Source organism: Leopardus geoffroyi, chromosome A1, assembly GCF_018350155.1.
Source record: "Leopardus geoffroyi isolate Oge1 chromosome A1, O.geoffroyi_Oge1_pat1.0, whole genome shotgun sequence".
NCBI lineage: Eukaryota > Metazoa > Chordata > Mammalia > Carnivora > Felidae > Leopardus > Leopardus geoffroyi.
This window is the reverse complement of record NC_059326.1, coordinates 72,755,025-72,769,681: the sequence shown is the minus strand read 5'-3', so window position 1 is coordinate 72,769,681 and position 14,657 is coordinate 72,755,025. Positions and strand designations below refer to the sequence as shown.

The following is a 14,657-nucleotide window of genomic DNA, read 5'->3' as shown; positions in this document are numbered from 1 at the left end:
ATCCAGTGGAGCATGAGGAATAGTTTTCCATAACTCTGATTACTGCAAAAACTATGACATTCTGACTTAGAGTTTGAGGCCATCCCTTATGACAAAGTTTTTAAGAAAGGAAATAAACCATAGCTATATGAAAATGCTGCTTAGTTTCTCAGAAAAATAATTCTCTTCACAGGTTTTATGCATTTTTCCCCTACCTTCTTCTTTGGTTTTTGTAATGCCAAACAAGTTGGTTATTTTTAACGATGGGAATCAATATCAAATTAAGGTGTGTTAGGTAGACACTATCTTTTAAAAGCGTATTGCTTCAGAATTGAATAAGGAGCACAATATTTTCTAAACTGTGAAAGTGCAGATTTATACATTATCTGCACACACACACACACACACACACACACACACACACATAATTGTATCTGGTTACACAAACAGTATTAAACACCAAACTGGAAATCTGAGACTAGACACCAAAAGACACACAACCTTCTGTTCTCTAAATGTGTGGGGCTTGTTTTCTCCTACTGTGTAACCACACTTGAAGGAACAAGAGTCTGGCAGCACTTGCAGTCCTCTCTAACCCCCCTAATACTGTCGAGGAACAATTTAAAAAATAAAGAGGGGACAGGATCTCCTGTAGAGAAGCCACAGAACCAAGTCCTAGTGCCCACACTCAAGGGGCTTGCATTCCTGTGCAAAGAGCTGTCCCACACCTTCTGTTCCATTTTATGTGCCCTTTTGACCAGTTGGGTTAGTTTTGTTACCATTTCAACATTTTCCAAAACATAGCAGAATAGAGAGAAACAGGGTGAGATACAGGTTCTCTCCTCAAAAGGCCATTAAAAATTATACAACCATAAAACTTAATAAAACATGGCAGGACTGCAGTAGTTTTATAAAAGCCGTGGGAATTACTGATTCACTCTACTTTTGTGTGTCATCACTTTTGTAGTTGAGAAGCACATTTTTTTAGATGGAATTTTAAGATTATTTTCTTTTCTCTGGTTCATTACAGTAGTCTTATGAATCTTCAGAAAATCATAAGCCATGAAAAGTATTCTATAAACATGAGGGTGAGCACTAGAGATGCTGGCAGGCGGGTCCTGGCAGCACTGCCCTTTTGGTTTGACGAAGGGTGTGATGTAAGAATTCACAAATGCATTCCAGATTTTTGATAATCCTCTGAATCCAAACCAAAGACTAGTAATCTGTAAGTAGGAAAAATAATGAGAAATAATCTAAAGGTCACCATGCTGCCACCTTGAAAGTTACTATATGACAAAACTGAGGCTTGAGCCTTCAAATCTTCATGATTTGAGTTGGACACATATCCCCACAACTGAACATGAGCTTATTTAGAACTAGGTACAGTCAGAACGACCCTACTAAGTTGCCTTTGTCAAGATTTTTAGGAGAGTTAAGAAGAGAGAGAAAGGCCAGTAGACAGTGAGCCTGATCCTAACATCCTCCCCGGGTTTTCCAGCCCGAGATCTAGAAATCTCCGGGAAGGAAAGTGGCATGACAGTGACTGATGATGGGTGATTGGTCCTAATAGAGAAGATACTGTAGCAACTTGACTGCTTAATAGAGAAGATACTGTAGCAACTTGACTGCTTACTATTGGCATCTATGTGCCCTGGAGAGATCTTTCACAAAAAGAAATGAGTACACAGGTTACTTCATCACACACTCATTTTCAGGGTATATTCATTTAAAATTCTTAGAGCTGCCCATCTATCTACTAAACATTAGCCTTACCATGAACTATGGCATTTGATTAGGATGTAGTTTTCTTTTCCCCTAGTTTGCTTTTGGGGATGTCCTGAGGTTTTCCTGTGCTCTTAAACTTAATTGCTCCCATCCCAGATTTAATAAATGCTACAAGCACCCCTCTCATCTTAGAAATTCCCGACCTGATAATTTGATGTGTAAAAATTGCCCATCACTCACAGCTACCACCATGCTACAGGCCTTGGGATGGCTGTTCCCATCTTGGCTGTACTTTAGCGTCATTTGAGGAGCTTTTTAAAAAATTTCCTTATGCCCTAAACCCTAAACCCACTTCCAGAGATTCTTATTTAATTTAATTAGTCTGTGGTTGGGCATGGATATCCTGCTTTATGAATACAGCTAATTTTAAAGTATAGCCGGGGTTGAAAATCACTACTGTATGGAAAACTAGAGTGTTCCACAGAATAAATAGGGTAGCATGAACATCTTATTATTCTGAACTCCCCTAAGCTTTGTGACATTGCTTTATAATTATATAAAATACAAAAGGAATGGAAAATATAATGATGTCTCAATTAACATGGGTATCTGTAGTTTTAATTAGCACCATGGATTCATCATGATCAGCTCTGAATGGGCTTCCACATGACAGTGGTTACATGGATTAACTTTGATTTGTCTTTCTGTAAATGATAATAACTGACATTTTGGAATTCAGGTCCCAACCAAAATCCTAGGGAAAAAACCTATTTTTTGGTAAGGTCATTTTAGGCTATCATCTATAATTTTTCTCTTTCCTATACCATATTATTTTGATGAGTTCATGACGTACTTACTTTCTAGAATTATACCATCTGGCCTCTATCAAATATATGGCACCTACAAATACCATTAGGAGTGTGTAAAGATTAGAATGAATGGGTTAAGTTAGAATAGTTTTCAAGGACAGGCATCCAACTATGTTTTTTTTCTCCAGAACTTTTACACCTAAATCAGGAATTGTTCTATGGAACCCATCCTTTCAAAATATAAGGGAGATAAGAGAGTTTAGGTGTTCTGGCTAAGAGTGATATTAGCCAATGGTCCTGTTCCACAAAGAAGAAATACTGAGTTACAATGACACAAGAACCATGTACTGTTCAATAACTCCCACTCATGTTTACTATTAAGTAATAGAAGTGAGCAAGCATAAGCCTCATTCTTTTATAACATAAGCCTCTAGAATCCTATGGAAAACAGTCCAAAGATAGGTTGAATCATGAAAGCTAGTATCCACTTAATCATTTTGCCCCTGAGTATTCCTTTAGGGATGATTATCTATGACCATGGCCTGCCATGTTCCTTTCATCACAGGCATCTTGACATCTTGGGATCAGTAACATATAATACTTGGAAAAGAAGGTATAAATTTCCCCCACCCTTCAGAGAAAAAATGTGATGCCTCAGAATTAAATAGAAATTAATTTATAAAGTACATTTTTAATTATATACTGAATAGACCCATAGATTGAAGCCAAAATTACCCACACTTTTCAAATTATTTGTCTTTTGTGGAATACATTTGAGAACCTAAACCTCAGGTATTTTGTTTACATGTTTACTTCAACATTTCAGGGTTGTTGTTGCCTGTCCTGGCCTGATCCAGTTAGTTGGAACTACTCTTGAATTAAGACCTTGAGTGGGAGCAGATAACCGCACTGTGGATAATTAATAGCTCTCTTAAAAATGTATTTACGTTAAGGTCCCCCAAATCATGAAGCAGTTAATACTGAGGATGGTGCTAGAATACCCACAAAAGAGTCAACACGTAACCCCAGGATGACAAGGTGTTAAAGGAATGTTAAGACTTTTTTTTAAAACTCAGTGATAACATTGCTATCTGTACTATGTAAAATAATAGAAAAATACTTCTCTGGTCAATAAGGGAAGAAATGAATCATGGAAACATAAATGAGTTTTTATCTCACAGATGGGTAAAACTGAACACTTTCCCCTCTTTTATTTTAGTTATCACTCACAGTTTTATGAGATATTAGTAAAAAAAAAATGTCTCTCTTTAAAATGTGCATGCCGTTCAGTATGATTCGTTCTTTCTAAATTGAGCACATTGGCAGGTACACACCTTTTCTGGGCTCTGCTGGCATCTCATGTTGGTTCAGCAAGACTAATTTAGTTTTGAAATTACCTTTTAAACTTCTAGCCTGTCCTACATTGCAGTGATAAAACATGCTTTCTGCTTGAAAGACCAGACTAAGCATTCAACTTGGACTTTTTTGATTCCACTCTTTGAGAATCTTCACAGCTGATTTCTTTTGGCATCAAACGATGTCAGAGACTGTGATACTGGAATTATGGTTACAGGCTTGAGTCTGTGTATTGGTCCACCAATTCTTTGCAATGCTATAGGTGGACTGCTGATATCTATACGTTGAAGCTCAAGGGCTGATTTTACCCATTGAAGATACATCTTCATTAGAAAGAGAAATAAAATTTAATTAATTGGAACTTCTCAGAAGGTTGTAACATAGATGATTTTTTTTCAATAAAAGAAATGAAAGACAGAAAAGTGATGGCAAAGCTTTGCTTCCCCTGCCCATTTGTGACAGGCCATGTTTATCTTTACAGCACTGTTCAACCTCATACCAGTGGGACTGCGCGTTGTTGCCATCCAGGGAGTGAAGACAGGATTGTATATAGCCATGAATGGAGAAGGTTACCTCTACCCATCAGTAAGTAACATACCAAAGGTGTTGGCCATTCATTCAATGTTTGCAAAAAAACCCCAAAACGGTAGTAGCAACAACAAAAATGAGAAGGATCTATGTCTATTGACTCTGCCATCTTTGCTTTAATATTTGATCTTTACTACAGTGCTGTAGGGGCTGTTTCTTTATTATTCATCACTGTCTGATAATATCAGTATATATGTCAAGTGGAAGAGTAATATTACCTCCTAAAATTGTGCATTTGCATATTTTAAAAAAATGAGCTAGTTTGTAGAAAATTGAATAATTTTGAAAGGGTTGAGGTTAATATAATCTTTTATTTCTATTTAGAAATGTACTTGTCTTAGAGGGTTTCCTGTAAAAGATTATTTTATAAAAAGAAACAGAATTATTATGAATTCTAAAAAGTAAAATTTAAAAAGAGTAGTTCTTTTGAAACCAGGAATTCAAATTGTGTCAATGTTTTGCAGGCAAAAATACTTATAAAACGTATATCGAATTTAAATCTAAGCAAGTCTTTCTGTTTGTGTTAATGTATCCTAGAAGTTGAGCACCTTTTTAGCCATATGACTTCTTCTGCAATATTTATTATTTACACATAAGTCTCATTCAGATGTGCTGTATCCATACATTATAGTGGAGTCAGAATTAATTTCTGCCATAGGACCAACCAATAGAGGCTTAGATGAAAGTATTTCTTTTCTCCTTTGAGCAAAAGTTGACAGGTTAAATTCGTGGTACCTTAAAGAAAAATGCTCTTATTTGCGTTTGCATGTCATGTTCATTTAAATTCTTTAAAACTCTTATTGCTAAATATTATCATCAAAAAACTACATGTAAACATGTATACAGACATTACCCACACACACGCCTGCACGCACACACACACACACACGCACATAAAACTTAAGCAGAATTATTCTCTGGGGCATTTTCTTGAGCAAATCTGGAAAAACCTGTCAAAGAAAATGGAATTCCAGCTGCGGATTCCCTCTGCGGTGAACTGGAAAATGTTCTTGTTATTTTAGAAGCTTCATCTGAGTTCCCTAAAGGGTGTTCCTGCACACAGACCTGGGCCTCACATGATGTAAATTGCATTCTGTTGCCCAAAATGAATATTCAACAGACTGAGAGCAAGATCAAGCTAGAATTCCCTATCCTCCCCTTTCAAAGAAGTATGATTCAGATAAAGATCACTTTCTGGAGATGCCTTCTTTCAGATACAAGTCAATTTTATGAATTTGACATTTGTTCTGTTATTTTTGTTTCTTTCTTTCCCCCCCAGGTAATCTTTGACATACCTAAAAATTATTAGTTGCAGTATCTGCCATAACTTATAGGTCTCTGTTTCTGTTGATGATTTTTTTTTCAACGTTTATTTATTTTTTGGGGGACAGAGAGAGACAGAGCATGAACGGGGGAGGGGCAGAGAGAGAGGGAGACACAGAATCAGAAGCAGGCTCCAGGCTCTGAGCCATCAGCCCAGAGCCCGACGCGGGGCTCGAACTCACGGACCGCGAGATCGTGACCTGGCTGAAGTCGGACGCTTAACCGACTGCGCCACCCAGGCGCCCCATCTGTTGATGATTTTATCATGTTGTTTGTTGTGCTCTGATACATGTGTTGATGTCAGAGGGACATGTGAATGTTTATTTTATCTTTTTGCTACTGAGGGAGGTGCTTTCTATTTCTTTTGTGATGAAGTTGCACACGAATACCATTTTTTAAGGTAATGAATATCATCTTGAGTGTGTGTCTTTGCCGAAAATGCAAGTTCAGGTTGTGTTTGGTGGAAAGCAGTGCAGCAGTAATAGAAGTGATGAAGGGACTAATGGCTGGTCCATACGGCCTCCTGCCCAGGAATCAGGTCTCATAAGGCTAGCTATGGGTGACAGCATCTGCCCCAATCTGTTTCAGTGACAACTTCAGGTTTATTGTTGACCCGTTATTTTCTGTTCTCAATGTCCCTGGTTCTCCAGCTCCTTGGCATCTGTGCCTTCCTTTTGGTGCCTTGATTCTTGACTTACAGATGTTGCCTTTCTTCTCTTCCTATCTTGACTCTTTGCTTTGAATCTAGGATCTGGTAAAAGATATTCTATCTGTCCATCCCCCACCCTGTGAGATCCCCACTGCATAGGCCAGGCCCTTATAATCCTCAGCCGTCTTTCAGGAAAAGGACTCCAATGCAAATCAAATGCAACTTCCAATCTTTACTATTACTCCATAGTTAAAGTGCTATTTATTTCAATGTAATGAAATGTGAACTTAAAATATTTCAGTAAAAAGAATATATTTCCAGGGCACATGGGTGGCTCAGTCAGTTGGGCGGCTGGCTTTGACTCAGGTCGTTATCTCATGGTTTGTGAGTTCGAGCCCTGTGTCGGGCTCTGTGCTGACAGCTCGGAGCCTGGAGCCTGCTTTGGATTCTGTATCTCCCTCTCTTTCTGTCCCTCCCCTGCTCTCACTCTGTCTCTCTCTTTCTCAAAAATAAATAAACATTCAAAAAAATTAAAAGAATATATTTCCATAGTCATCTATTTCATAAGTAGTGAGTACTCACTAGGTTAATAATATAGCACAACACAATATAACAATTGCTATACTATATACTAACAATAGATCTACTTCTATAGTAATAATAATGGCTAGTATTTATATAGTAAAGTCTGCCCAACACTGTTCTAAGCCCTGGCCAGTATTAGCTCATCTAATCCTATTGAGGACATGCTTTTAAAATGGTGATACTGATGCACAGAGAATTTAAGAATCTGTGCAGTCACCCAGGTAGTAAATAGAGAAGACAGGATTTGAGCATTAATAGTCTGACTCATTAGCTTACATTTTAACTGTTTCACTATAATGCTTCTATGTGCCAGACATTTTTCATCATATGGTCTGGCACCTATTCTATCTAACAAGAAGTTATAAACACATGATGATGTAAGGAAAAACCTTAGGGATTTGCTACCTAAGGAACAGATTTCATTTCAATTATTAAGAAGTGTAATTTGAAACATGATCCTTTTCCTTTGGAGATTCTCAAACTTAAAAAAGAAATCATAGGGGCGCCTGGGTGGCGCAGTCGGTTAAGCGTCCGACTTCAGCCAGGTCATGATCTCGCGGTCCGTGAGTTCGAGCCCCGCGTCAGGCTCTGGGCTGATGGCTCAGAGCCTGGAGCCTGTTTCCGATTCTGTGTCTCCCTCTCTCTCTGACCCTCCCCCGTTCATGCTTTGTCTCTCTCTGTCCCAAAAATAAATAAACGTTGAAAAAAAATTTTTTTAAAAACAAATCATAGAAAATTGCATCTCTCTGGGAAAAAGTTGATATTATGTGCTAAGCATTTAATATTCTTAAAATTTATTACATGTAACTTTTGAAATTTAAATTAAAAAAAAAAAAAACTATACCGGGGGCACCTGGTGGGCTCAGTCAGGTAAGCCTCCAACTTCAGCCCCAGTTGGTCATGATCTCATGGTCCATGGGTTCGAGCCCTGAATCCGGTTCTGTGCTCACAGCTTGGAGTCTGGAGCCTGCTTCAGATTCTGTGTCTCCCTCTCTCTCTGACCCTCCCCCACTCACACTCTGTCTCTGTCTGTCTTTCAAAAATAAACATTAAAAAAAGTTTTTTAAAAAGCCATGCCACACATGGCTAACTCAGCTAAGAGGTTTTGAAGTTAAGTTGAGTAAATGCTTTAAAAGGAAAACTCCAGTCAACCTCAGGTTTAAAGAAAAAAGTAATAAAGATTAAAGTCTTGGAAATGAAGGAATCTGTTTTAAGCTTGTGCCCACTTTAAAAAGATCAACTTAATGTTTGCACAGTGAAAACTAGTGCCCAATATGGGACCAAGTTTACTGAGGATCCATAGATTTAGAAGCTAGGCAATAAAACACACAGATCATTCAAAATAAATTCTGTTGAATGAAAATCACATTAGAGTTTTGATTTGAGATGCATATTTCTCTATTTGCATTTCAGGAAGTAACTCTCATAAGCCCCTGCCATCCAAATAAAGATATTCAATTTGTCAGATAATTTCACCTCCGGTGGAGGAGGTGGGACAAAAAAAAAAGTACTAAATGAAAATAAACACATTTCTGATGCTGAAGGCACATGTTCCCTGTGGAATCTTTCCTTTTATATGACAATAGTCGTCTCTTTTGTGGTCATGATGATTATAATATGTTCCTCAGAGATGTGTATCAAGAGATTTAATGCCAGATATGAACAATTTTCTCAAAGGTAGAAGACAAGCTGCAAGATGGTAGAACAGAAACTGACAAGGGAATATTTACATTAAAGAATTAGTTTAATATGATTTTGGGAAATACATGTATTTTGAACAACTATAAACTGTCTATAGCACCATGAGGAACAATTTTTTTCAAGCAATCTGTAGCTTTGAAAGACTAAGAAAATCCTCTGTAGAGAGACATGGTTTGAAGGTAAATTCTGAGTACTGAAGAACTCAGAATGAAGGAAAGGATTGTTCATCATTGGGGCACAGATACAGAAGAGTGGAAGTCAGAATGTGTTTCTGATATGAGAAGAGGAAAAGGGGGAGGGGGGAGGAAGGAAAAGACACTGATGGTGAGTAGAACCATGGGCTTTCTCAGGACACCTGGACCCCGGATCCAGCCAAGGCCCATGTTGTCATTCATGCCCCAGTCTTTGCCTCTCAAGCTTCTCATCTATACAATTAAAATGTTTCCCTGGATACTTAAGTTAATTTGGGGGTTTTAATTCTGGTTTTAGTCTGTTTGATTTTTCTGAATGATGACATAAGCAACATACATAAAATGTATAAAGACTCATTATTGCTATCTTATCACAGGCTGACATTTATGAGAATATCATATTCCAAAGGGTGATATAAATATTTCTGTTACCCAAATGCAGGCATCTGGGGAGGCAGTAAGCCCTGGGGCTCTCCTGAGATTAATATTTGCTCTGAGTTTCTTAACCAAGTGATACAACTGGAGAGGAAGACAATCCTTTTTCATGTAGATTTGTTAAATCAATCAAAAAAAGTAACACTGCTACTGTGATTTGTAAATATTTGGGCTCATAAGAATCACCTGGAAAGAGGGAGAAAAGGTAGATTCTTTGGGTCAGACTCCCAATGTTTCAATTCAGTGGGTTTAGTAGGAGTCCCAGGAATCTATATTAATAAGGGTCCTCCGTCCACCCGCTAGTGGGTGAGTCAAAAGCTGGTAGCTCAACCATCAACAACCATATAGCAATTATTTTTGAAATGGCTGGTGGGGGAGATGATGGTAGCTTTAGGTTAAGGTAGTAAGAATAGAGTTGGTAGGCAGGTACCTAGGTGCAGAGCCCGACACTGAGTAGAATAAAATATTTGGTTTTCCTAACTTCCTTTGCCTCTAATTTGAAGTTTGCAGAAATGTGAAGCAGTTCTGTCCTCTTCTTCACTAAATTAGCAACCCAACTATCGATAGACAATGAATGTGGAAGAAGGGGGTATGAAATGGTCTTTAATTCAGGAAAATAAGGTAAACGCCATAGATTCTGCAAAAACATGTTTAAGGACCTCAAAATCTTATCTATTATACATGAGGTAGTTTTCTAATATTGTACTCCCATCCTTCAGAAATATTTTCATGAGCCTCTTCTGAGAAGGTGGTTTTGCTTCCCTACCTCTGTGCCAGCAGGCGTCTCTTACATATGGTGATTTGTGTTGCTTCAATGTCCCAAAGCATCCCAGACAGGAAAGCCTCAGAGTCCCTGCCTCATTTCCCATCAATCATACATCTTCCTGCAGAGTCCATCGCTCTCATAAAATTGGATGGGAACAACGTTATTTTCCTCTTGACATTGTTCTTCTGTTCATCACTCAGGTTTGGGGTTTAGAAATGGAACTGACTTGTTTTTCACAGTGTGGTGCCCAGTTTCCCTCCAGATTCTCTATTCTTTCCTGAGAGTTACTCATATACGGTACACACAATCATTCACCCATATTTCTATGCTTTGGGGTGTTGTGTGAGTTTTTTGGCCATCCTTGATACCCATCCTGTCTCTAGCATCTATGGACATCCCTTCTCAGGAAATGGCTCACTACGTATCCCAGTGTTGCTAAGGTACTTTGTCCCTGCCTCCTGGCTTTTTTTTTTTTTTTTAATTTAGGCTCTAGACAGGGGTTAATCAAGTAATCTGAGCTACATCTACCATCAATGGCCATCAATATCCTTTGTCCCTAAACCAAGGGCCTCAGTAGCATCTGAAAACTGCTCACCTTGGGGACCAACCTTTCATACTCTGCCCCCTGGGAGTAGGGAGGCAAAACTAAACCAAGCAGGAATCTAAGTTCATCAGGATACACAGAGGTGCCCTTTTCAGAATGGAAGTGTTTCCACCTTTCATCCTTCAGTGTTGATCTCTCTGAATGGGTCAGTTTCTTTATTTTAAAAAGTGTATTAAATTTGAAATGATTATTAATATCTCTGATTTTCAAACAATATCTGACTTGATATGCATGTTCTTCTGCACAAACAATATCTAACACCTTTTGAGACTATACATAAATATATATATATATATATATATATATATATATATATATTTGTGTGTGTTTCATTGGAATTAGGTATTGTGCTTAAATTATGCACACATTTATTCACATGATTATACTTTCGGTCAGAGTGTTTTTATTTCTTTTTATGAAATGTTAAATAATAGTTTTCAAATTTGCACATATTTTAAAGCTTTACTTGCTATGCTTAAAAAATATTTCTTTTTTCATTAAGTTTCCCTATGGTTCCTGTTGCATTATGACTCAGTTGGATATATTGCCCAATTTGAAAATGGCTATTATCCTTTCTTGGTATTTTGGCTAAGATAATTTATAGTAACAAGGAAGCAAGTATGGCACATTAGTTAATTTCACTCCAGTGCTCACGTAATTCCCACGACACTGAACACTGATGCACAGAGTAATTGATTATGACAAAGGCAAGGATGCTGTCATTCTACTTAGGGTCACTTGCCAGAAGGAAAAAGCAATTGAGGAACAAATGCAAATGGTAACTACATGTAACTAATTTTAAGCAGCCTTTTGGGCAAAAGAAAGATACAAAACACCCTATGTTAGGTTGATAGTAGGCTATACAAAGAATTAAATGTATTTTTAGGCTATCGAAGTTCCAGTGCCATTTTAAGGAGTGTGAAGGCAGGAGCTGGGGTTGAGGAAGAGAAGACACTGAAGCTTAAGAGGAAGAAGAGGGGGGAAAGGAAAATGGAAAGGAGATCACAAACCAGCAGTGGGGAGATACACTAGGCAGCGTTAGGGAAAGAGTGGAGAAAAGAAAGAGGAGCAGATAGCAAAGGGAAGGAAGCAGGGAAGTCATGTTACAAGGAAAGGAGAGAGGGAGGACCATGTCTTGTGCTCACTCCATCACCTTTCTGGGACTCCCTGACTCCCACCACTCTGGGGTGGAGAAAACAAGACCCTCCCTGGTGAAGCCTAGTCTAGGCTTTCAGACCACACCCAAAATACCTTGTCTGCTCCAGCCCCATGACCACTTTTACCTATTTCCCTTCCCTTAGCCCCCTTTCCAGAATGCTGGCTGTGCTTGGTTATTCTCTAGGCAAGGAAACAGTGTGGCCATACTTGGCTTCCACAGGATTATGCCTGTGATGGTGAGGATTAGTGGAAAGAGGCTAGTGATGGTGTGACAAGCACTGCAACAGGCCAGGTGAGGGATGCTGAGGACATACAGAGGGATAATACTCAGCCTTAAGAAGGGAGATCCTGTCATTTGCAACAACACGGAGAAGTAAAATATGCCAGACACATAAAGAAAACGCTTGCATGTTGTTACTTGTGGAATCTAAACAAATCAAATACATAGACGTAAGACTTGAGCAGTGGTTACCAGGGTCAGGGAGGTGGGGGAACAGGGGGAGAAGAGATAAAAAAAAGATAGAAACCAAATAGAGCTTGCAAACTACAAATGTTTGTTCTGTTTGGACAGCATTAAGTGCACACACGATCTGGGGCGGGGAATGCACTCTTCAGTCTATTATTTAGCCACAGTGACAACTTCTCCTTAATTTTATAAAGGAAGATGCTGCACATGTTGACTTTGTTTCTGGACCTGGAGATGGTGGTGTTGGCAACCTCTGGATTAAGGGATTGGAACGGATGAGAGATATTTGGAGTGTTTTCTGAGGAGATATGGAAAGAAGTCTGTGGTGGTCTGGGTATTGGGGTGGGCTCGCTCTGGGAGGACTGGCTCAGGGCTCACTCTGGGAGGACTGGCTCAGAACCTGGTGCTCGGTGGTACTCCTCACTGAGGACAAAACCAGAAGGAGGGGGATACTTCGGTGGCGAACATGCTGCATTCAGTTCGGGATGTGTTTGGTTTGTCCCCGGAATATGCAGGTGGGTTATAATCCTATTGGTTGACTACTGGATGATGACAAAGCTTCTTTATTCTGGAATAATCATGTCTCAGGGCTGTCTTTAAGAATGACGTGCAGATAGAGAAAGAATGTTCTATGATGGATGGTGATAATTTTCCTTTTCCTCCCAAATGTGAGACAGAAAATGAAGAGATGAGGTGAATGACATCAGCATAAGTGAAGTTAGATGTTAGAAAGAACTTTATAAAATAACACACTTCTTGAGAAAGCTTACTAATGTATTTTAATTAATTCCCAAGTATACGGCATCTGTACAGGAAATTTTGGACAGTGGATAGTAAAGCAGAGGACTAACTGAGTTAAATTCCTAACCTGTATAAAAATGATGCTAAAGATATGGGAGGGAAATATCAGGCCTTCAGATATTCTCACAGTGGTTCACAACCCTCAACATAAGATACATAAGACTTACTCAGAGAGCAGTGCAGATAACCAGATCATAGAACATTAGCCTGAAAGATTCCAATTCAGTGAATCCAGTGCATCTCCAGAATCAGAATTTTGAATATGTATCCCAGGCATTTCTAGTGCAGGTGTCTGAAGGAGCACACTTTGATAAACATGGGTCTACATCAGTGTCTCAGGAACCAGGGCATTGAGATGAAATGATTTTATATTTACCATTGATGATGATGATGATGATGATGATGATGATGATGATGTTGATGTTTACAAGTTCACAGCCTGGTTCAGGCCCCTGCAGTAAGCAGAAAGACATGGCCATAAGTAGTGCTCACCTTTCCTGTTGACCAGGTGAGCTGGCCTGTGAGGATACACAAAGAGAAAAGCCTTGTCTGTGATTGCTCCACTCAGTCTGGGGAAGAATAGGACAAGAAATGTGTCTTTGAGCATCAAGATAATATGTGGAAGGACAGGTGTTATTTTGCTGAGACTTGAGAAAATAGAAACAAAGACACTGAATTTCAAACCAATGGCAGCTAGTTTATAGTCCTGAAAAGGAGAAGTGGTCTCCATCACCTAAAGCTCAGGGGAGAAATCAGCCTGAGACAGTCAGCTGGGGGCCACAGGTCACCTGTTGAATTGGAGGGCCAATTCAGGCCAAGGGCATCCTGTCAGAGCAGGCTGCTAAAGACAACAAACCTAGGTTCCTTCAGAAATGAACTCTTTTAAGATTAAAAAAATTTACTAATGAAGTAAATATTTTTATTTAATAAGTTGTTTATTTTTCCTAAACCCCTATTTCCTCTGAGACATTTTTTTTTCCTCTAAGCAGGGTCTTTCCACACAAGTCTCATTTCTGGACTAGAGAGACTTCCTCCTCCCTCTTAGGTGAGCGGCAGGTCCCTGTGCTTGATCTACCTTTGAACTCCTTTTCCAGGTCCAGTACAGAGAGCGAGTTAATCCCGTGTGGACCCATCATTATACAGATTTCTTAACTACACAAAGCCCATAATACCTACCTCACAAAAATTAAACACATATGTCTAATCACAAAAGGGTCTGCAAGAAATATATGGAAAACTACTTCTACTCAATATAATTACTTAGCACTTAAATATGGGCTGAAGAATCCAGCACTTGGTGGGGATGTCTATAATCATGAATTTATTTATTCACTCATTCAAGAAACACTTTAGTATGCCTTCCACTGACAGCTAATGTGCTGTATGTGCTGGAGCTTCAGAGATAATCAGATGGGGCTGAATTAGAAACAACAAACCCCCCCTGAGCATCCAATGGATAGGATGTACATCTTGATGAGGTGAATTTTAAGGCTCCTATCTTTTTTCAGACTCTATGATTCC

General features: G+C 38.9%; 1 protein-coding gene across 5 annotated transcripts in view; it reads left to right on the top strand.

The window, feature by feature from the left end:
• FGF14 (fibroblast growth factor 14) overlaps window positions 1-14,657 on the top strand; it is a 621,907-nt gene that overhangs the window by 494,833 nt on the left and 112,417 nt on the right. For all 5 annotated transcript variants that reach the window (XM_045481430.1, XM_045481453.1, XM_045481462.1 and 2 more), the window contains one exon: window positions 4,351-4,454. In XM_045481430.1, coding sequence (XP_045337386.1) covers window positions 4,351-4,454 — 104 coding nt within the window. The remainder of the gene's footprint in view (window positions 1-4,350; window positions 4,455-14,657) is intronic.